General features: G+C 41.3%; 1 protein-coding gene across 2 annotated transcripts in view; it reads left to right on the top strand.

Moving 5' to 3' along the window:
* The window catches only part of LOC137580198 (uncharacterized), a 393,130-nt gene that overhangs the window by 156,332 nt on the left and 211,965 nt on the right, over positions 1-24,833 (top strand). For both annotated transcript variants that reach the window (XM_068294121.1, XM_068294120.1), the window contains exon 2: positions 1,862-1,978. In XM_068294121.1, the coding sequence (XP_068150222.1) occupies positions 1,876-1,978 (103 nt within the window). In that variant the 5' untranslated portion in view covers positions 1,862-1,875. The remainder of the gene's footprint in view (positions 1-1,861; positions 1,979-24,833) is intronic.

The following is a 24,833-nucleotide window of genomic DNA, read 5'->3' as shown; positions in this document are numbered from 1 at the left end:
AGGAACAAAAATGAGCAAAAAAATGATTACTACAATAAAGTAGACTGATTCGTTAGTAACTTGCCATTTTTAGTTGCATGTTTTGATATGCAATTTTCAAGAAATACTCCACGGAACACAATTAAAATTGTTAGATTTTTGCTAAAAATACAATCAACAATAACACTGGACATTAAAAACACCACGAACATTTATACACATTTAGCGTAAATAAAAGGTTCTAAATACCTTAAGCTTTGCTATCCATATTACACTTATTTATTGAAACGAAACCAACAATAATTTAAGCACTTTCAACAGCATGAAATTTTTAGCGCCAATTTATATAATTGCGAGCTTCAACAGATCTGCTGGTTTGAAGGGCTGCCACAAAAAAAGAGAGTTGCCACCCGATAAAAAAAATTGTTTTTCAGCTAACTGAAGTGTTTACTATAAATAAAAAATAACATTTTCTTAATATTTCACCATAAATTTGATGACTTTATGCCGCCCATTATGAAAAATCGCCCATAGTGCACTGGTGGGGAAAACAAGAGTTATTTTATTTTGCCACCTATAGCTGTTCTAGCATTTACACTTGCATAACAATTCAGACTTTAAGGAGCTGATTCAATCTCTGAATCTCTTATCATGATAAGAACATTGGTGGGGAAAAACTACAGAGTTCTTTTTTCTTGAAGGACCAAAATGAATAGGGACTTTAGAACCACAACTAAAATGAAGTAAGTAGGTCGACTCGCCGACTTGGGTATACCATACACCAGGTGAAACCAATATTTCAAATTTCGAAAACCAGATGTACATATGTATGTCTATTGAATTGTTTTTACATGCTTCATACTATGTGCTATCTCGCTCACTCTACAAACACACGAGCACTCTAGCGCCGCCACTAGCCAACTGCCAAACCTGGCCTTGTGGACCGCTTAGTAAAATACGTTCATACGCATATTTTGCATGTTTATAGTCCGATTTCATAATTTGGTAGTTTGGTAGAAATTGATAAGATAAATTAGACTGCCGAATTTTATTGCGATGTTCGAAAAACTACAGAAGGAAATCGGTTTTTTCTAAATTATAGAGGCGGAAGTGGGCGTGGTAAAATATGAAATGATGTATACTCTGCGCGCAGACTAAGCCAGTGTACATACTAAATTTGGTGACTTTAGCTTTGTTCGTTTTTGATAAAATCAGTTTTTTTTAATTTGCGGAGACGGAAGTGGGCGTGGCAAAAAGTTTGAACAATTAGTTTCTGCGCGCTAACTAAACGAGTATACGAACCAAATTTGATGACTCTAGCTGTTAATTTTTTTAAGAAAAACATTTTTATGTGATTCCTGGGGGAGTATGGGGGCATGGCCAAAATTCTAATTAACTCTATACATTTACATACTACACGAGTATACATACCAAATTTGGTGGCTCTAGCTCTTATAGCCTTGCGTGTTCATACAGACGGACGGACGAACGGACAGACGCACATGGCTAGACCGACTCGGCTGTTGATCCTGATCAAGAATATATATACTTTATAGGGTCGGAGAAGCTTCCTTCTGTCCGTCACCTTTAATATACCATTTCACCGTATGGATGCATGGTATTAAAATAATAGTGGATTGACGGATGGCAGTTGGAAGCCGCACGTAGTCTGGCGAGCATATGACAATTTTTACATTAGCCTTCTTCTCCCTGAACTCCACGAGTGGTGCTTCCTGTTTGGGTGTGTGAGGTTTTTCACTGTCAAATTGTAGGATAGTCTGATAAGAGATTTCTTTGTCAACAGTTAATTGTTTTACAACTTCATCATACAAAAAAAAAAAAAAAAAACGTTTGCCCTAACTTTTTACGTTTTTGCTTTCAGAATTAAAATTTGAAATGCTGTTAAACTTAGGGTTAATAATGTTGCTGCAGGCTATGTTTATTTCCCTTCTTTTACCTACGAAAGCAGAATCATTTGAACGATGCGTTAATAAAAGGGGTAAGTAAAAAACATATTGAAGCTAAAAAAGACATTCCTATTCAATAACGTTACAGAATTATTGCATTTTGGTGCAAAATCTAAGGGATCGTGAAAGTACGGTATACAGTATACAGTATAAATGAATCGTATTTTGCTGTAAAAACCAGATGGCCGGGGTTGTAGTATGTATGTATATATAACAGCTGTATGATATACAATTTACATTAAAAAACCAGTGTAGCTAAACAAATTTTTTTTAAATGTTTTGAAAATGTTAATGTGATAGTAATTTTTCATGCATTATAAACTACTTTGAAAGAATTTAATAGGAAATAACGCACTGCACATCGCATCCAAATATTTGGATGATACGTATTGCAGTTGTTGCGACGTATGTATCTCTGGCCTTTACTATGGTAATGCGGTACGGACCTAAGTATTAATATTTTCGTTTAACAGCTACCAGATCACCGACTTTATATATAGAAGCATATTTATATAGTGTGCATATTTATACCAATCAGTAGCTCGACCGGCGTTAAATGTGTGCTGCTGCTGTACGTTGAAGTTATAGTTTGTTGCAATTTAGTGACAAACTTACACCATTTGCTGGGGTCTTTTATTGAAGTCTTAGACAACACGGATATAATAACAGCGTAAATGCGTTCGAATTGTCCGTTGGCTTGTGGAAGACCAGTCGTAAAATTCGATACTTTCTGCATTGCAACACTCCTTAAACTCGTCAGAAGTTAAAGCAGAACCTCTGTAAGAAATAATTTGAACTACATTTTCAAAAAATAGACTTTGATGTTAAAGTCTTGTGATTTAATACCTTCGTAGATGTCATTTTCGTCGGGTCCAACTAGCAAAATTTTGTGAAGCCATTGATAACTGCGAGAATGTGCTTATACTGCTTGTGAGTTGACTCTAAGGGTCCAAGAAAATCGATGTGGAACGACTGAAAGGGCAGCTCATCATTCGGTAGTGGAAGCACTTCTCCTTCCTTTTTACTAAGCTTTCGATTAAGTGTTAGACATGGAATGCAGCATCTTATTTGGTGTTGTATTTTCTCGTCTATTTTTGGGATAAAATACTCCTTTGAAACTATTATAAGCATGTTAAATAATTTCCCGTTGCAGAGTAGAGGGAACTACAATTAGTTCTTTGTCATTGACCAACTTATAGTGTATGCCAGCTTTCATAAAATAGTTGTTATGAGAAGTCTTCTGACCTAAGATATCGATTGTGGCCTTTAATTGTTCGTGTTGTATTTGAACATTATTTAATTTATTGTGTATATAATCTGCCGATATAATCATAACGGGGTAGCGACTTAACGCATATGGATGACGAATACCATATTCTGCACTGTGCTCAACTTCAAGATCAGTTTCTTAAAGCTCAAGAATCCATCGAGCAACTCTAGTATACACATATTTGTTTCCATTGTCTGCAAGCGCATTACAATCACATACCGAATTTAAGACGATGTTTTTTTTTTTTTATACCCTTGCAGAGGGTATTATAATATTGATCAGATGCACAGAAGGAGACGTTTCTGACCATAAAGTATATATATTCTTGATCAGCATGAGAAGCTGAGTTGATATAGCCATGTCCGTCTGTGCGTATGCGTTTTACTCAGATGGGGGTTTTTATTACCCGGCAAAAATAAAGTATGAAAACCATCAGGATCGGACCACTATAGTTTCATCATATAGCTCTAGAAGAACTAGAAGAAACATTTTCATACAAATCAAGTATGCTATACAATTTACATTAACATTTACATTGTGATAATATTGGATATAAAACCGCAGATCCCAAAATTTGAATATGATCGGATAAATATAACACAAGTTACAGTCAATTTAATAATCGGCTCTGCTCCCAGCTCTGCCGGCAGCGCTGCTTTCTGTCTACTACGTCATACGTCATCAACAGAGTACATGCATACACACACAGACGCAACGCTACATAAAGTGTATGTGTATGCGTGCGTTGCTTTGCTTTGGGAATGAGGGAAGAAGAAGAACAAATTGTAAAATAGAGAGTAAAATTGTTTTGTTTGTATTTTCATAAATTGAGTTGCAGAAAACAAATTGTGAACATGTAAAATTATTATTACAAAGGACTGCAAGGGTATATAAACTTCGGCATAGACGATGTTAGCTTCTTTGATTTTTTTTAGTTCTGATTTTCTCGGTTCCATGTCCGTCTGTCCGTTCGACCGTCCGTCTGTATGAACACGCAAGGCTATAAGAGCTAGAGCCACCAAATTTGGTATGTATACTCGTGTAGTATGTAAATAGAGTTAATTAGAATTTTGTCCATGCCCCCTTACTCCCCCAGGAATCACATAAAACTGTTTTTCTTAAAAAAATTTAACAGCTAGAGTCATCAAATTTGGTTCGTATACTCGTTTAGTTAGGGCGCAGAAACTAACTTCCGCCCCCGAAAATTAAACAAAACTGATTTGATCAAAAACTAACAAAGCTAAAGTCACCAAATTTAGTACGTACACTGGCTTAGTCTGCGCGCAGAGTATACATCATTTCATATTTTACCACGCCCACTTCCGTCTCCATAATTTAGAAAAAACCGATTTCCTTCTGTAGTTTTTCGACTATTGCAATTAAATTCGGCAGTCTAATTAGTCTTATCAATTTCTACCAAACTACCAAATATTGAAATCGGACTATAAACATGCAAAATATGCGTATAAACGTACTTTACTAAGCGGTCCACATGGCCAGGATTGGCCGTTGTCTAGTGGCGGCGCTAGAGTGCTCGTATGTTTGTAGAGTGAACGAGATAGCACATAGTATGAAGCGTGTAAAAACAATTTAATAGACTTACATTTGGTTTTCGAAATTTGAAATATTTGTTTCACCATGTGTATGGTAAACCCAAGTCGGCGAGTCGACTTACTTCATTTTTTTTTTTTTATACTTGGGGTTTAATGTTTCAAAAAATTAAAATTTAATTATCAATTCTTTTCGCAAAGGAAAAGATTTTATTTGACTCTCGTTGTATATAAATTTTGCAACATTCTTTAATAAATCAGTATTGGCTAAAATCGAAACATCTGCAATGAACTTCCGAAAATAACCTACCAGGCCAACAAAACTTTGGAGCTGCCTTCGCTTCATCGGCATAGAAAATTTTTACAGCTGTTGTTTTTCCGTCTGAGATACATATATTCTGATTCTTTATAGTATGCCCCAAAAATTCCATTTCGCTCTTCAAAAAGCAAAATTTCTTTTAATTTATGACAAAACCATATTCTTCACAGCGCTTTAAAACATTTCAGTTTTACCAGCGATTTTAACGACGCATGGGATAGCCGTACCAGTGTATAGTTTTTTCGCAATTTGCACTTTTCGATGCCTTTGAGTCAATTTCAATTTCATAGTTTTCAAACTTTATTCTTATTACCGAACTTATTTCCGCTTCAGTATATTTTCCAATTTGTAAGCCATTACGATAGATTTTTATTTCAGCCTGCTTACAAAAGTCTTTTCTTAAAATCATTTCATCATATAGGAATTCAGGTGATACTACTAGAAAAACCAAATGAAACTGTTCTTGGCTTAGGAAAAGCCTTCCTGTAAATGAACCGATAGGTAATACTCTCTCTTTTTATCTCGGAATCTGAATAGAAGCTATACCCTATTTATTGTTGATTGAAACTTTATACATATACATATGATCAGCTGATATTTTATTAGTATATCGAACATCTGTGCTATTTTCAGTCTTTACCAATATTATTGCAACAAAAACACTTTCTTCTTTTACTCTTATTACCACATATCTCAGAAACATGTCCCTTTGGTCTAGAGTTATGGCTTTTTATTAAGCGGACGTTGACGATACTATGCGCAGTACGTTCAAGTGGCTCCTATGACACCAGGACCAAAGCCTGTTATGCGCGAGCCCAAGCAGATATTTACCCACCTCCCACCCGACGATCCTTTTTTGTCCTTCGGGATGTTTCAAATCTTTTGGGGCGAGGTTCGACACAAAGCCCCGGTGAAATCAGAATTCAACGATTTATAAGTTCAAACGTGTGTGGATGTTTATTTCGTATACTGAGGAGGACTGAGTTGTTGCCGCGTCTGACGCATATCAAACGCCAAGTTGATGAAGCGCACCGTGTCCTCTTCGCCGGCGGTCAAATTACGTTGGTAGCTAACTGGCGAATAGGAATACTCAACGTCTTCCTCCTGCACCTCCTTCATATACATATATACGTGATTATTTGTTTTATGTTTCAGTTCTGTTGACACTCTTGGAATTCTTAAGGTTACTCGTAAGGCCGAAAGAGATTCGTTGCTTCGCTTTTTGTTGATCAGGACTCGATGACTTGATAGCTTGATCTTAATTCGACGATTTGATGATTTCCTCTTATAGGCATCTTGGGGCCTCTAGAATCACATGGTGTGATACCGCTATAATGGTAACTTTCCATTGGCCCATCGCTTTCATCCACGCTGTTGCCATGCGTGGTGAAAGTCCCGTAATGGTCCTTGGACTTCCCCAAGACTTAATTACCCCCCTTTGCTCATCAAACTTGATCGACGACATTTGTTTGGTTCGGTATGCACACAGCCCCCCAGTTTGAACGTTTTTCCTCCTGAAATTAAGGAACTTTTGGTATCGCCGGTGTCAAGTGCAAGTGTCTACTCACGTATACCCATTGGTCTGCCGTTCCGATCTTCAGTATTTTATCTCCGGTCGCTGGGTCGGTGTTTCTGAGCCTGCCGGAGGGGAGCGGGGCGACTTTTTCTTTGCCCGCCCTTTTGCAGCTCCAGTGGTATTGGCCTGGTATACTTCCAGGCTGTATCTGTTATTCGCCTTAACAGACACTCGGATAATAGCAGAGTTCTGAGCGCAAATGGTCTGCTTGGCGTTGGGTGTGAGTTTTAGCCGCTGGTGCAAAAGTTACTGGTTCGACCCCCACCTTTGGAAATCTCTCTATACCGTTTTTTTATTCCATAATTACTTATTTATTTATCTATTTAAACCAAATTAAATTTGTATGGTCTTATTTGTATAGAAACTAAAGAAATCCTGCCCGGAGGCGCTACTAATTCAGGCGAACGAATTCTTGAGTTATAGCCAAGGTTTAGAGCGCGTGACGAGGCGCACTGATGGGCAGCTGGATCATGTCCGTGACAATGTAATGCGAGTTCGACGCACCGCTAAAGATGGGCTTCTTCTGGAACTCCGGAAATACACAGCGGACACGACTCAGTCCCTTAAGGAGGCGATCAGCCAAGTCCTTGGCGAGGAGGCAGGCGTGAAAGCTCTAACCCGCCATAAGGCTGCAGCCATTCACGGCATGGACGAGAAAGCGACACCCCAGGAATTAGTGGCAAAGCTGGCTGACCAAGCCAAGGTCGAGGCGATTAGAGTAAGAAGCTTCCGGTATAGTTTTCGGAATACGATGTCAGCTGTGGTTTGTGCCCCCTAGGCAGTAGTATTGAAACTCCTAGAGGTGGGCAGAGTTCGTAAAGGATGGGATAGTTGCCGAATAAAGGAACTAGAAGCGCAACCTGCGCGCTGTTTTTGTTGCCTATGTGTTGACCACATCGCCGCAAACTGCCCAAGCGATACAGATAGGTCAAATTGCTTCTGATGTGGCAATCCTGGACACATATCTGAATCACTGCATAGCGGCTCAGGGCCTGCTTGCTCTACTGAGTAAGTTCTATAGAGTAGGAGAAAATGGTCGCTGGGACAATTTGGCAATTTGGTGCTGCGGTAGTAACGACGTAGTCATGCAGGACGTCCTATCCGAGGACGGCTTTGTCAGATCGCGGATCGGCAGAAACTAGGTGTACAGTTGCTTGCACCTTGCACCCAGCCTGTCACTGGAGCGTTTCGGTAGCATCATAGACAGCATCTCGAACGACGCAAGAGGACGCCAAGGTCTCATCATCGGTGGGGATTTCAACGCCTGGTCCACCCGTACTGACGCCCGCGGCCGTATTCCTCTTGAAAGTTTTGCCAACTTAAGCATATCTCTGCTTAACTTCGGCACACAACATACCTTCAGAAGGGCCGGCGCAGGATCGGTAGTTTATCTTTCCTCCGCCAGCGACTGTATTGCTGCTTCGGCTGTTTGGGGCGTAGGCGTGGCATACTCTGCCAGCGACCGTGAAGTTGTGACATTCTCCATAGGCAGAAATAGGCACCCGTCAGCGCGAACGTTACCGCTTCGGAAATTCTTCAAGCTGCATACTCTTAACCCGCTTTTGTTCGCTGAAAGCCTGGAAGGACTCACGGTGTGCCCCAACACAAATGCAGAAGAGGCTGCTAACCTGATCATGTCTAGACTCGATGATGCGTGTGTTGCCAGCATGGCCCAGCCGTGGTCATTCTCGCGCCACCACACCCCAGTCTGCTGGTGGAACGAGGCAATCGCTGATGCCAGAAGGGCTTGTCTTCGAGCGAGACGGCTATATCAAAGAGCAAACAATCGCTCAACTTCGAGGCACTCGGTCTGGAGTACAGAAGGCAGAGGAAAGCCCTTAAGGTGGCGATCCGGGATAGAAAACGCGAATGTTTCCTCGAGCTATGTGATTCGGCAGAACAGGACCCTTGGGGCAAAGCCTACCAGACGGTGGTCAAACGAGTACACGGAAACAGGCAGTCATCCCCATCAGACACGTCCACTGTACGCTCCATCGTCAGCAGCCTATTTCCCGATACCCCTGAGTTATCGCATGTGTTTCCCTTGGAGACACACCTACAAGTGGAAGACTGCTCGCTCGCAGAGGTCATCGAGACGGTGAGGCATCAAAAGCCAAATAAATCCCCAGGTCCCGACTCTATCCCCAATACTGCACTTAAGCTTGCAGTAACATTACACCCTCATGTGTTCACGGAGTTGTACTCAAAGTGCCTAAGAGAAGGAGTCTTTCCCACCAGGTGGAAGTTACAGAACCTTGTGTTGTTGCCCAATCCCAGAAAACCACCAGACGAGACATCCTCATATATGCCCATTTACCTATTGGATATCGGAGCACCAATTCTGATTCAGAAAGGCCAGATCCATAATCGACGTAATAAACCGTGTGGTTCACAAAGATCCGTCTTGGGCCCTTTGTTGTGGAACACAATGTATGATAGAGTCCTGCGTCTTGAGCTCGAGCCGCACACACACATTGTCGGGTTCGCTGACGATGTCGCACTGGTGGTTACGGCCAAGGACCTTCACGTCGCCGAAGAGCATTGTAGCGTGGCGATAGCCAAAGTTGCCCACTGGCTATCGGCCGCAGGGCTTAAATTGGCCACAGCTGCAGCTGCGTCAGCCCGGTCCCTAGCCCGTATACTGCTGAACACGCGTGGCCCGAAGCAACGACGACGCCTGCTACTGTCGAGGGTCGTAAAATCCACTGCTCTGTACGCAGTTCCTTCGTGGATTAAAGGTGTGGAGGTTAGGAGCTACAGGAGGAGCCTCGACTCGACTCATCGTCTAAGTGCGATTAGAGTGTGCAGCGCTTTCCGCACCATATCTGATGACGCAGCCCTGATCGTTGGAATGTTGCCCACCGATGAATGTTAGGCAAATTAAAGAAGTACACGGCAAATTAAAGAAGTACACGGTCTGCGGTGCAATACCGTCAAGTCGTGCCGCAGTAACCGTAATACTTTTTTCTTTGTACCCGACTTCGTTTGTTTGTTCCCTTGTGTAACCTGATATATGTATCTGTTAATTGTAATTATAATATATGTATCTGTTATTTGTAATTATGTTATTAATGATAAAATTCTATCAGGCTTCAGGTCATTTGTTCCAAATCAAAATAAAAACTTAGTTTTTAATTTATTTATTTTCCGATATATTTCGGTTGCGCAGCGGCAACCGTCTTCAGGGCAACTACAATCAAATACAAGAAACATTTAAAAATTATGTGACATTTAACAATTTTGTAACATACATTATTTAACACGTCAGCACCGTTCGACGTGGAGCTAAGAACTAATTATTTTCAAGTAAATGTCTGTATAAGTGAGCGCAATTGTCGGTATCAGTCTTTAAGTTAAGTCGTGTGGCACTTGTCGTATGATGATATGTAGCATCTCCATGGTCAACCTTTTGTTGTAGTGCCGCTCTTCATCTATTATTGTTGTCTCTTCGAAATTCGGTGCATGGCCACTAGTTGCACAGTGTGCCATTACTGCTGTTTTTGGTGCGTCTGAGTAATGTCTCATTTTATAGTCAGATTTGTGTTGGGCAATCCTAGTTTTTAATTTCGATTTGGTCGTCCCTATGTATATCTTATTGCACGGTATCTTTCCTTGTCCATTGCATGGAATTTTGTACATAATTTTAAGGAACATACACTGGACTCGAAATATAACATAAAAAACGCAACTGAGTTCAAACAACGCATAAATAACACATACATTTGTGACAATGAACAATTAATTTCGTTTGACGTGGTATCATTATTTCCAAGCATACCAACGGATTTAGCATTGGACACAAACAGGAACAAATAGACTAAAATACAGGAACACACAATGATACCAAAAGCTTTATTTATGGAAATAATAAAATTCTGCATCCAGGAGAATAGATATTTTACCTATAAGGACCAAACATTTATACAATTAGGAGGAATGCCGATGGGATCTCCGGCATCACCGGTCATTGCGGACATCGTTATGGAAAATCTTCTGGACACTACAATGGATAAACTAACCAGACCACCAAGATTGTTGACGAAATATGTAGTTGATATTTTTTCAATAATACACCAAGATGACATCGATAAAACACTGGACACCCTAAATTCATTTGACAGGAATATAAAATTCACTATGGACTTGGAAGACAATGGCAAACTGGCGTATTTGGACTCTATGGTCATCAGACGAGGAAACGAATTAAAACTAAAATAGTACAGGAAGCCAACAGCATCAGGACGAATCATCAATTTCAACTCAAAACACCCCCAGACGATGATAATAAATACAGCAAGGAGCTGTATTCAACGGATGCTGAACATTTCGGATAAAATATACCATGAAGAAACGAAGATGGAAATAATAAATATTTTAAAGGACAACGATTTTCCGGATAACGTAATCAGGACATTATTTAAAAAACATAAACCCACCACTGACAAAACTAAGAATGAAAAAACATATATATCGGTCACTTATGTACCCAAATTATCGGAAAGACTATCACATTCGGATTGTTATGACAAAGATGGAATAAAAATAGCACATAAACCGGACAATACCCTCAAACATGTATTCAACAAAACAAAATCCAAGATAGAGATGACTAATAGGAGCAATGTAATATACAAAATTCCATGCAATTGACAAGGAAACATACCGTGCAATAAGATATACATAGGGACGACCAAATCGAAATTAAAAACTAGGATTGCCCAACACAAATCTGACTATAAAATGAGACATTACTCAGACACACCAAAAACAGCACTAATGGCACACTGTGCAACTAGTGTCCATGCACCGAATTTCGAAGAGACAACAATAATAGATGAAGAGCGGCACTACAACAAAAGGTTGACCATGGAGATGCTACAGATCATCATACGACAAGTGCCACACGACTTAACTTAAAGACTGATACCGACAATTGCGCTCACTTATACAGACATTTACTTGACAATAATTCGTTCTTAACTCCACGTCGAACGGTGCTGACGTGTTAAATAATGCATGTTACAAAATTGTTAAGTGTCACATAATTGTTAAATGTTTTTTGTATTTTATTGTAGTTGCCCTGAAGACGGTTGCCGCTGCGCAACCGAAATATATCGGAAAATAAATAAATTAAAAACTAAGTTTTTATTTTGATTTGGAACAAATGACCTGAAGCCCCATAGAATTATATTATTACAACACAAAGGTCGCAGAAACTACCACTATGTTATTAATGTTTAAAACGAAATAAAAAAAAAAAAACCGGTTCGCCCGTTGCAGCAACATGTTGCTTACGATCGGTCTTCGCAATTTGTTTGTTGTGTGGGACATTACTGTCAAAATTATGTTCCTCACAAGGTGCATCCGTATAACTCACGGCACGAATCGGGCCGACAAATACAAAATTGAAAAAACAGACAAACAAATAATAACAGCTATCTATGAACTAAATAGAAGAGGATAGAAGTTTTAGGTATATTAGCAGAAGACTCTGAGCAGATTACAGGGAATAGAAGGTTGCAATCAGGGCAGAGGACCCCAAAAAGTTCATGCGTGGCAAAGTTAGTAGAATAACGACTAAGGGTTCAAGGTATAATAGGATGTCTACTCCGTCTACATGGTGCCGACAGATTAACCTGAGCCAATAACACAGACGAGTCAACAGCACCATTTAGGAGCTTGTGCTTAAAAATAACACAAAACATAATTCTACAGTAAACTAAAGAAGGAAGGTTAATCAAGAGAAGTCTACTAGAATACGAATGCAAATTGGCATTTCGATCCCAGCTTAAGCCACGAATAGCAAGAACTGCCAAACGCAATATCCATACTCCAGAAAAATACGGACAATCAAAATAAAAAGAACTTTAGTTGTATAGGGGTCGTCAAATTCTTTTGACCATCTTTTAAAGAAACCGAGAACACTCATGCCTTTGCGACCGTGATGGAAATATATAAGCGAAGAAGGCCATCAATAAAGGCATGTGACATAGACGGCAGATTCAGAAGCTTGTAAATTAAAATCACATAAAACTTTGAGCATGTCTTAACTGGAAACTAAAGAGGAGACAAACTGAATTGCTTCTAAATGATTTAAATAGACCACAATATCTGACAATTGTGAAATATGGGAACAAGTAATAAAAGCATTAAAAGATTTAAAATTTACTTTAATACCGACAAACTCATTCTCCTGGGTACTAGAAAATTGAATCATATCAGATGACAAAGCATCATCAGCACGTCGGAATATAAAAAATTATGTGGAAATGAAGTAAGTAAGTCGGCGAGTCGACTTGGTTATACCATACACCAGGTGAATCAAATATTTTAAATTTCGGAAACCAAATGTATGTCTATTAAATTGTTTTTACATGCTTCATACTATGTGCTATCTCGCTCACTCCGCCACTAGCCAACGGCCAATTCTGGCCTTGTGGACCGCTTAGTAAAATTACGTTCATACGCATATATTGCATGCTTCTAGTCCGAATGCGAATAGTCGAAAAACTACCGGAGAAAATCGGTTTTTTCTAAATCATGGAGGCGGAAGTGGGCGTGGTAAAATTTGAAATGATGTATACTCTGCGCGCAGACTATGCCAGTGTACATACTAAATTTGGTGACTTTAGCTTTGTTAGTTTTTGATAAAATTAGTTTGCTGGAAAAATGTTTAAAGAGCCAATATCTGCGCGTCTACTAAGCTAGTCTGCATACCAAATTTAATGTAGGTAGCTGTCATAGTTTTTAAGGAATTCAGTTTTATTTAAATTTCGGGGGGCGGAAGAGGCGTGGCAAAAAGTTTGAACAATTAGTTTCTGCGCGCTAACTAAACGGGTATATAAACCAAATTTGATGTCTCTAGCTGTTATACTTTTTGAGAAAAATAGTTTTATGTGATTCCTGGGGGGGCGTGGCCGAAATTCCAATTAACTCTATACATTTACATACTACACGAGTATACATACCGAATTTGGTGGCTCTAGCTCTTATAGCCTCCGAGATCTGCGTGTTTATACAGACGGACGGATGGACGGGCGGACAGACGGACATGGCAAGATCGACTCGGCTGTTGATCCTGATCAAGAATATATATACTTTATAGGGTCGGAGAAGCTTCCTTCTGCCTGTTACATACATTTTGGCGACTCTAATATACCATTTCACCTTATGGGTGTATGGTATAAAAAGCGAGCACTGATCAGGCTATTGCCGATATGTTTGCGAGTTTTTTCAAAACAACTTATTCCTCAACGGAATATCGAGCAAGTCCGTATCCTTATCATAAATGCTTATTGCATTTTCAATCCAGTGATTGATGAAAGTTCTATTCTTAGCGAACTTAAATTAGTTAAACCTGTTTATTCTCCGGGGCCAGATGGTCTTTCTGGATGTGTACTCAGGTTCTGTGCAAACGCATTATGTAAACCCATTTTAAAATTGTTTCTATTATCTGTCGAATCTTCCTCTTTTCCACCTATTTGGAAGGAGTCGTATATCATTCCTCTGCATAAAAATGGCAAAAAGTCCGAAGCCTCTAACTATAGGGGTATCTCAAAATTGTCCGCTATTCCGAAAGCTTTTGAGAAAATTATAACTTCTCAATTGCAACATTTTTGCGGCTCTATTATTTCGCCATCCCAACATGGGTTTGTGAAACGTAGATCTACAACCACTAACCTTTTAGAATTTACATCAATAATTATCAAGGGGTTCAAAAATGGTAAACAAACTGATGTAATATACACCGACATCAGCAAAGCCTTTGATTCCGTTAATCATACCCTTTTACTTTTTAAGCTGAGCGACGTTGGGTTTCCACCCCTTTTCCTTTCTTGGGTTCGAGAATATTTAACAAATAGAAAACAGAAGGTACTTTTTAAGTCTTCTTTTTCCGTTTCCATTCCTGTGACTTCTGGTGTACCTCAAGGTAGTCATCTTGGCCCTCTGCTCTTCACACTATTCATTAACGATCTTCCATCAGTCATTGTTCATTCGCGTGTGCTTGTGTATGCTGACGAGCTTTGTCTTACTTATAAAGATACAGATTCATTTAGTCGGCTACAAGCTGATCTTAAAAACTTTCAATCCTGGTGCCAGTTTAATCTACTAAATCTTAACACTACCAAATGTATGGAAATGACTTTTTTCCGTAACTCTCCTCAACTGGTCACTTATTTTCTAAACGATAGTCCCTTAGAACGTCTAAACAATATGAATGATTTGGGCGTACTTATGGACCATAAGTTAAATTTTAACACCCATATTTCGTCAGGTCGCAAAGGCCATTAGTGTTCTGGGTTCCATTGAAAGATGGTCAAAAGAATTTGATGACCCCTATACAACTAAAGTTCTTTTTACTTCGCTTGTCCGTCTTATTTTAGAGTATGGATCTTGCATTTGGTTACCTCAATATGAGTCGCACCAGATTAGACTTGAATCCGTTCAAAAGCAGTTCTTGCTATATGCTCTTCGTGGCTTAAGCTGGGATCGCAATGACTTCTCTTGATTAACGTTCCGCCCCTAACTAACCGTAGAATTAAGCTTGATGTCATTTTTATGCACAAGCTCCTAATTGGTGATATCGACTCGCCTGAGTTATTAGCTCAGGTGAATCTGTCGGTACCATGTAGACGGAGTAGACATCCTTTGATACCTTTATCCCTTAGTCGCTGTTCTTCTAAGTATGCTATGCATGAACCTTTTAGGGTCCTCTGTTCTGATAACAACCTTCTATTCCCTGTAATCAGCTCAGAGTTTTCTATTAATATGCTTAAAACATCTACCCTATCCCATTTAGTTAATAGATAGCTATAGTATTATTTGTTTGTCTGTTTTTGCTGTGTATTATCCACGAGATTTGTGCCGTGCGTTATACGGCTGCACCCCTCGGTCGGTCGGGTGGGAGGTGGGCAGTTATCTGCTTGGGCTCGCGCGTAACAGGCTATGTCCTGGGCATGTCCTGGGCGTACTGCGCATAGTATCGTCACCGTCCGCTAAAATTATAGGAATAACAAATCTTGACGTCATCCGCAAACAAGAGCACGCGAGAATGAGCCAAAGCCAAAAGGAAATCATTTATAAACAAAAGTGGGCCCAGATGACTGCATTGGGGTACACCTGACGTAACTAGACCAGTTTTAGATATTGAGGAACGGAAAGACACTTTTTGGTTTCTGCCAATAAAATACGACTTTAACCAAGCCAACAGTTTCGGGGAAAATCCCATAATGTAAAGTTTCGAAAGCCTTACTAAAGTCTGTATAAATAACATCAGTTTGAAACTTTTTACGGAAGCCGTGGTGTACAAGGGTAGTCAATTCTAAAAGTTAGTAAGCGACGAGCGACCTTTCATGAAGCCATGCTGACAAGGGGAAATAGTGGATCTGGATAGATGTTGAAGGGAAGACGTAATAATTTTCTCAAACAGTTTAGGTATTGCTGAAAGTTTGGCAATGCCACGGTAGTTAGAAATATCCGATTTGCTACCCTTTTTAAAAAGCGGAATAATAAAAGACTCCTTCCAAACATCAGGAAAGGTACAAGTCACACTCAATATAAAGAACAAACGAGATAAGGCTTAGATAGGGAAATCAAACACATTTTATGATGCAACTAGGTATATTATTATTCCCAGTCTTCAGTAATACTAGGAAAAAACATACAATTTAAATGTGGGAAAAGCGCAATATTTCATTACACTTTCTTTTTTTAATTGAACAGTTTGGTTGATTTACGGTCTGGCGTCCGATCGTCAGGCCGCAGTTAAGTTAGCAGAATCGCAGAGAAAACAGAGATGGTTTATTTCTTTCGTATATTCAATTCAATTCGATTTTTGGTGCACATTTTTTAAGCACACTTATTATACCCATTGCAAAAAGGGTATATTAATTTTGGTCAGAAGTGTGCAACGCATAGAACGAAGCATCTCCGATTATACAAAGTATATATATTCTTGATCACCACGACGAGACGAATTCAAATAGCCATATCCGTCCGTCTGGATCAACGCAAACTCCTCCTAGACCGAAAGAGCTACAGAGCTGAAATTTTGCATGTAGGCTTGTATATACTGCAGGGGTTGTATATCTCGATTCAGCCGGATCGGACCACTATATCATATAGCTCCCATACAAACGCCAAAGTCACGAACAGTGACTTTTCTCAATAACTTCGTTATTTTCTGTGCTATTGTCGTGAAACATAATATTAGAGAGTTTATTACGCCTATAAACTGTACCAAATTTTATCAAGATCGGGTGACTATATCATATAGCTCCCATAGGAACCATCGGTCGAAAAGCTCTGGCTGGGGTCCAGTTCTCAGTCTCCAGATTCCCGTCTACAGAAAATTTATTTGATCTGAAGAACTTGAAGAGTATTTTGAGATGAAACTGAGACCACATAAAGGGCGAAAAGTTAATGGAAAGGGGTAAGAGGAGAGTCAAAGAGGAGCAGCACCGACTGATCTTGTCTGCCAAGCGCAGCTCGTTTGGCCAAGATCCGTTGCGTCTTGAACTGCGAAAGAGAAGCGTGAAGGGAAACGTTAGTGGTATTATTGGAAGGGGACGGTGAAGAGGAACTGCAACGACTGATCTTGTCGGCCAAGCGAAGCCCGCTTGACCAAGATCCGTTGCCTCTTCACCTTGAGTGACTGAGCCTTGAGATCAGCGACTGACTTCGTCTGCAGGAGAATAACTCATCCTGCCGAATTAAGCTGATCCTTCGGCTCTTCTCAAAAGGTTAAGTGACCAAGGAAGAGGGACGGGAAAGGGTAGACATAATTTTAGTAACAAATAAAGAAATAATGCTGTGTGGGTTAAGTGATAAGAGGAAAAATTTTATTAATAGCTAACTAATCCTGAACATCTTTAATTATTTTGGGTCCCTGCTGCACTCAAGCAAAAAGGATCTTAGAAAATGGGCTCACCTGTTACCCCTAGTCTCACACTTGATGATTTTATCGTTCTATCCTTTTCTTTGCTCCCTGCGGCTGGTTGTTTCACTTTTTAAACTTGACACTTTAATGGTTACTTGCGAAGTGATTTTCTCTAATTCTCACTCTCTGTTCAAACCCACCCTTGCTCTGCCTACTTATGTCCTAACGGTGAAAACATACGATGCGTCTGGTGCTTTGGCAAGCGTCATGATCGCCGTCCCTCTCTTTCACTTTCGATTTCTTTTTAGGTTTCCTTAGGGTCGGCATGCAGCGCAGCGTCCGCTGTCGGGAGGTTGCCCTCTCCGCGACGCTCCGACGCTGCAGCCACACCAAGACAGTAGCTAGAAAGAGAGAGAGACGTCGATCGTAAGCATTGACTCTCAGAAACAAAAGAACTACAGTTAGTTTTAAAGTGGAATATTTTAATGTGCCCTCCATGGGCGTATCAGAATAAAAAGTAACAACGAATAGGGGACCTACATGGGCGTAGTTAGATTGCAGAAGTAATGTGATTCGTCACAACAGTGACTTTTGTAAATAACTTCGTTATTTTTAACGCGATTGCTTTCAAATTAAACATTTCTTAATTTAATATATCTGTTAATGACTGTGACGAATTTGATAAAGATCGGGTGACTATATCATATAGCTCCCATAGGAAGGATCGGTGGAAAATGGCGACTATGATCAATACCATTCTTTCGCAAACATAAGCCTGGCTAATAGGTAAGAAAAGAGTTACCAAAAAAGTTGCAAGGGTATACAAACTTTGACTCGGTCGAAGTTATCCTCGGCCCTCTGGTTTTCTTTCCCTCTTTCTTCTCTTCCATTCTCTTAAGTTGGCCGCGCTAGCTCAAAAAAAAAAAAATAAAAACACTATCCCTCCCTGTGGCGCTGTTTTTTGTGTGCCCAGTCGTAGAAAATGGGACCGCTACTTAATGGGGACAGTTTGCCCACTGTCTTAGTTGCCACCCAGTCCGTCTACATAACATTACCCCCCTCCTTAGACTCTTGGCTCCTGCCCGAGTACAAATTCGTTACGAGGATCGGGACGGTAAACAGCCAAACGGTTCACATGTACGGTTCGGGTAACTCTTTTTTCGAAATCCGACGTACCATGGTAGCCGGCCCAATTTAATTGGGTTGTAGTGTTTGGCAACGGCCTACTCTTCGGCTAGGTGAATAGAGCCATACATCGTCGCCGGGGCGGAATTCCTGAGGGTGTGATCGTAGGTCGTAGCGGATTTTGTTAGTCTGGGCGGCCGTTAGCAGCTGGCGGCTAGCGTTCGCATTTACCACCCGCAGTTGATTTTGTAGTTTAGCCAGGAATTCCGGGGCTTCCTTATGGACAGGAGCTGGTAGGCCATATAGTAAATCGTTGGACAGCCTTAGTTCTCTTCCAAAAGTTTGCATTGCGGGCGAATAACCGGAGCTTTCGTGAACTGCGGACCGGTAGGCCAGTAACGCCATGGGTAGCAGCTCATCCCAATCTTGCTGGCTGGTAGATACAAACTTCGCGTTCCACTATGCCGTTCGATTGTGGATGCAGCGGTGTGGTACATATATTATATCGACACTTTAGCCGATCCAGTAAAATTGTTTCTTCGCTTTAGCTAAGGTCTTCTTAGGGCTACAGGTATGTTCTCTGAGTTTTTTATGGTAATCACTCCTATTTCATCAACGGCTAGTCGGTCGTAGAGATGCCACAAGGCTTCAATTTGCGGGCTCCCGCCCCACGGTGCAGTTTTAGGTGGTCGTTCGGCCTTGTTCATTCAATCGCGCACCTTAGCGAGGGCCTTGTCGACCTCTTGTTTCTTAAGATGGTCGGGGAACAGGACTTGGGTAAAAAGCACAGCCACTTCATTTTTTCGTTCGATTCTCTCTTTTATGTGGGACAGTTGCTACAAGGTCGGCGAGAGAGGCTGTCGGCGAGAGAGGCTGTCGGCGAGAGAGGCTGTCGGCGTTACAGTGCTATGTCCCCTTTCTATGCTGAATCCGCATGTCGTACTGTTGCAGACGTTCTATCCAACGTGCCATCTGCCCTTCCGGTTCTTTGAAGTTGTACAACCACTGTAAAGATGCATGGTCAGTCCGTATGAGAAACGGACGGCGATACAAATAATGATGAAAGTGGCACGGATCACGGCGAGGACAGAATTCGAGGCGTCCGTGTCCAGAATAAATTGACCGGTGTCATTAGGAAACGCCAAAGGCTTTAAGATGTCAAAGGAGTAACTGCAGTGAAAGTCCCATTCAAAGCGTCTAAGTTTCTCGGTCAGCTGTTGAGCGAAGTTGGTGATAAACTTGCGTAGAGAGAGCAAAGCCCCAAATACAAGCACAGAACTTTATCAATCTTGATGGGGCCTGTAGCCCATCACGGCTCACTTTATGGCCTATGTAACTAACTTGTTTCTTAAAGTTTCTAAGTTCAGTCGTTTGTCAGTCGTACAAACACGTCCTGCAGGTGTGTGGGGTGATCCTCGGTTGTATGAGAGTAAACAATCACGTGATCGAGATAGACTTGCGCGATTTTCCACATAACCCAAGACAGCAGATTGTCCATCACACGTTCGAACGTGGCGGGGGCGTTGCAATGCCCAAATGGTATCACATTGAACTCGAAAAGTCCAGCATCGCAGGGGTAAAGCTGTCTTTGGTCGGGAGAGTTCGTCCATCCGCACTTCCCAGTATCCGCTTTGTAGGTGCATCGTTGAAAACCACTAGGAGCCGTATAACGTTGACAGGATGTCGTCCATTTTGGGCAGCGGGTATGAGTCCTTGGCGGTTATAGCGTTCAGGCGCCTATAATCCACACAAAATCGTGCCGCTCTATCTTTCTTCTTGACTAGTACCACCAGCGACGACCACGGACTGACGGACGGCCGATTCATGCCTCTGTACTCCATGTCAGCAACCAGTTGCTGCACCTCAGTTTTTCGCGCGAGAGGTATTCTTTTGGCCATCTGTTTAATAGGGCGTGCCGGCCCAGTATCGATGTGATGAGAGGCTAAGTTGGTTTGACCCGTCTCGTCATCGTTCTTAATAGGCCGATAACGATTCAAGAGTTCCTTTAGAAGTAGTTGTTTTGTAGGCGGCAGGTCCACTTCCCCGAATCGGTCCCATTCGACAGAAACTACCACATCTACCATTTCTAAGTCGCCTAAAACTAGTGTGGGTGACAGCGTTCTCTCGTGTGCGCTTAAATTCGATATCCTGGCAGAAAATTGGCCATACACTGGCTGGACGACTTCGTGGCTTAGGACGATATCGTCTGGCAGCTCTGTGTAGCCGTCTTTCTTTAGCAAGCTTGGTACCGCCGGCTTTATCGTCGCACAAGTATGTCGGATTTCGTGGCGCTTCGGAGGCGCGGAGTAAGGGCATGGTACCCCAGTGGAATCTTAAGTTCATCTTATCAAAGTCGATCACGACTTTGTGTTCTAGCCAAAAATCAATCAATTGTAATTCTACCATCGTTTCTTGAGTGGAGGTAACCATACATGGTTACCTGGCATGATTAGGTGCGTATTGACTGTTGCACATCCCGCCAATTCAACACCGAGACTGCCGCGCCGGCATTCACCACTATTGGCAATGGCCTCTGCTGAAAGAAAACAATACAATGTAAGCTGTCTTTAGCATTTTGTACAGGTGAATACGTAGCTTGGATAAGATTGTCCGTTCCACGTCGGCAATTTAAAATAGTAGCATCCTTCCTTTTTACTTCACGGGGGCATTTGGCGTATATGTTTGTTGGCACGGCGACCATAGGTTCACGAAACAATGTCGCCAGTACGGTTTTTTCGTTTAAGCCAGTGTTTTCGTTTTCAACCGAGGGCTCTGTCCACAGTGACTCGCGCAACGGCGTAGTTTGATGCCTGTTGCCCTGGTTCGTAGATGGCTCCAATGTAGTAGGAACGGAATGCTCAAATGTGGCAGACCGTTCAACTCCATTAATGGTGGACACGTTAGAATGGCAAACGTTCCTGGTACTGGTGGTTGGATTTCGGGTCTCTCGACGCTCGGAAGGGGCTAAAATATCCTCTTCATCTTGAACAGCTACTAGCAGATTCGGTTCCTCGCTTTCACCCTCATCTAGCGCTTCACTTCGTGATGCTTAAGGACTCAGCGTCAGTGGCGTCAGCTACTGACAGATTCAGTTCCTCGCTTTCACTCTCATCTAGCGCCTCAATTTGTGATACTTGGAGACTCGGCGTCAGTGGCCGACTGATGCGTTCTTCATTGAATCGAGCCTGAGAGCCGCCGGTGCATTCGCTGGTGTTGGAGCTAGAGTAGCTGTATCGTTGTATTGGTGCGTTATCTACTACTGCCAATGTTCGCCCCGCGACATTGGCATGCTGCTGTTTTCTGAAGAGTGACGTGCTAATAGCGGTACCTCCTTTGTGAGCTGGCCGCGACCGCGTCTCCGCCGTCAACGTATTGGTGTATGAATGTCTTCACTCTCGACCACCTGACTGTGCAGAACCGTCTTCCCGTACTCGCATTGCTACGTCCAAGGCCTCTTGTAGCTGAATCGGCCAACTGGAGATTACTAAACCCTGTAGCGGAGTTTCCCGCATACCGTCAATAAACTGTTGCGCCAGAATCTGGTCATACATATGTCCAGGCATTCCGCTTAAAGCGCCTTGGCCCAAGCGTTCAAGGCATGGTGCCACAAAATGTTGAGTCGCGGCCCCGCAGACTTAACGCTACTGCCAAACATGATAGTAACTCGCCACCTTGTCTACCAGTCGCTCAAACTCGCCCCAAGATCTAGTTCCATCGAACAACGGCAAGAATTTTTTTTTAAGGGGGTGATCGCGTCACGCCGATCCGTAGGTGGTAGAAGCGTTCCGTGGCAGCACGTCCTGCCTTTGTTGGGGTAACTCATCCCACGCGATGGGTTCCGGCGGCGAAATGGACCCCGGCTGTGGGCTGGGCACCTAATAAAAGAGCGTTGTAAGGCCTCGCACATTTGGTCAATCTTTTTAGTCACCTCCTCCACTGGTTATGCTATAGCGATAATGAAGTCGCCGCTGTCCTCTGCCATTCAGCTGTTCCGAGCCTGCATCGATTTCTTAGGCATTTTGAGGTTGGCACGTGGTGAGGTTCTTCACAGTAACCAAACATAACCCCACACCTGACACCAATCTAACGTGTCTTGCCTTTAGTGGACAAAATAACGCCACCTGTAGCCGAGCGGTTGGTTTACGGTTTGGCGTCCGATCGTCAGGCCGCAGTTGAGTTAGCAGAATCACAAAGAAAACAGAGATGGTTTATTTCTTTCGTTTATTCAATTCAATTCAATTTTTGGTGGCGGCAGAAAACACATTTTTTTTTGGATTAAATTGCGAAACGGGGGATGATCGCGTCCACGCCGATCCGTATTTTTTTTTTTTTTTGTTTTTTTTTTTTTTTTTTTTTTTTTTTTTTTTTTTTCTTGTTTTTTTTTTGTATTATGTAATCATATCTTCAAGATTTTTAGTATTTTAGTTTAATTAATGTAAATTTATTTTTGTGTATATACGGGGTAGACTGTAATACTTTCTGCGCTGGAATGTATTTCCATATTATTATAATATTATGAAGTTACCTTTCTTGCTTCTTGTTAGCTTAATTGCTTCAAGAATGGCTATTGTTTTTGCGGAGAGGAAGGAGGAATAGTGTGGTAGGATGCTTGTTTTTAGGACTATAGGATCTGTGGTTATGGCGAATGTGGCAGTTTTATGTTTTAGGGAGCCGTCGGTGAATATATATTTGTTGTGTTTGTGTTTGTCTTTATGTTCTAGGAACATTTTTTGGTATATTTCTGATGTGTTGGGCGTACTAAAGTTGTGAAGGAAGGTGTTGATGATGGAAAGTGGGAATAGCCATGGGGGTGTGGTTGTTTATTTGTTGGGTGGCGGAAGGTATGCGATGTTGAGTTATTTGCAAAAGGAACTTTCTTTTTTTAATGTGGTTGTTACTTTCTTATTGTTTTGGTGTTTTATTGGTGAATTTGTGGATTGGAGAGTTAGCACTGTGAAGGAGTAGAGTCCCATCGGTATTTATTGTTTATTGTTATTCCTAGCATTTTGAATTGAGTTATTTGAAGGATTGCAATATTGTCAGAAGATAGGGTACAATTGCATTTTAGTTTCCGGCAAATGTGCAGGTGCTGGCATTTGTTGATAGTTTGGTGATAGTGAGGCTCCAGCGTATGAGCACCATTCTTGGAGTTTTGCAATAAAGGGAGTCTACATTAAAGGATTGGTTTTTTATTTTATTGCGTGGGACTATAAAGCACTAAAATGTATTTCTTTTTGTAGGCTGATTAGACTTGCAAGTTTGTTGTAAGCGATTAGGAAGAGGATAACTGATATTAGTGAGCCGTGGGGGGTTGCCATTAAGGAGTGGGGAAAGGGAACTGATTGTAGTATTTTTTTTGTTTTTATTTTCCTGTTGAACATAAAGTTTTTTATGAATAAATTTGATAAATCATGGGCAATGACAGCCAGTGCTTTCTTTTTCGCAGCGATTTGATTATTAGGAAGCCTGCTGTGAGCAGACCGTCTGAAACCGACTTGCCACGTTTGAACGGACTCAATTCCGAAGATTGATTAGGTTGTTTTTGGTGACAAAACACCAAAGGCGTTTGGCTATGATATTCTATTCAAGCCAGGTGTGGTCCCTTTAAAGGGAGTGTAGGTCGGATAGGAGTTTAATTTGGGTTATGTCGGATTCTATTGTTTGGGCTGAGGGGTGGGGTATATAGTTTAGTGGTTTACTTGAGTGTTTGTTTGCAATAAAGGTTTGATTGAAGTTTGTATCTTTAGATTGGTCTGACCAGTGTTGGGCAATTAAATGGGCTAGTGAGGATGTGTCTGTTATGGGTAAATTGTTTGTTGGCGTTTTTATGCAGTGGATGTGTTTGATTGGGTTGAGTCCGCAAAAGCGGCCCAGATTTTGTGGGAAAAGGTGTTCTGTTCTATTGTGGAAGGGAATTCAGTTGTAGCTTTAGTTTTAGATATTTTGAGTTCCCTCCGAAAAGGAGCGTTGTCTTTTTGTAGCTGATTAGGTTGTCGGTGTTATTGTTACGTTTGAAAGTTTTTTATGTGTATTGTTTTTTAGTTCTAAATTCCTTGAGAGTTTTATGCCACCACTGTGTATTTTGTTTAAACGGTTTGAAAGGATTCCGGTATGTTATGGTGTGCAGTTTGAGTAATAATTTTGCAAACAGTTTCTTTGTTTAGTTTA

This window comes from Drosophila tropicalis, unplaced genomic scaffold (assembly GCF_018151085.1).
Source record: "Drosophila tropicalis isolate 14030-0801.00 unplaced genomic scaffold, ASM1815108v1 contig_830, whole genome shotgun sequence".
Taxonomy (NCBI): Eukaryota; Metazoa; Arthropoda; class Insecta; order Diptera; family Drosophilidae; genus Drosophila; species Drosophila tropicalis.
Note: the sequence above shows the minus strand (reverse complement) of the source record. Positions and strands in the feature narration are given on the sequence as shown.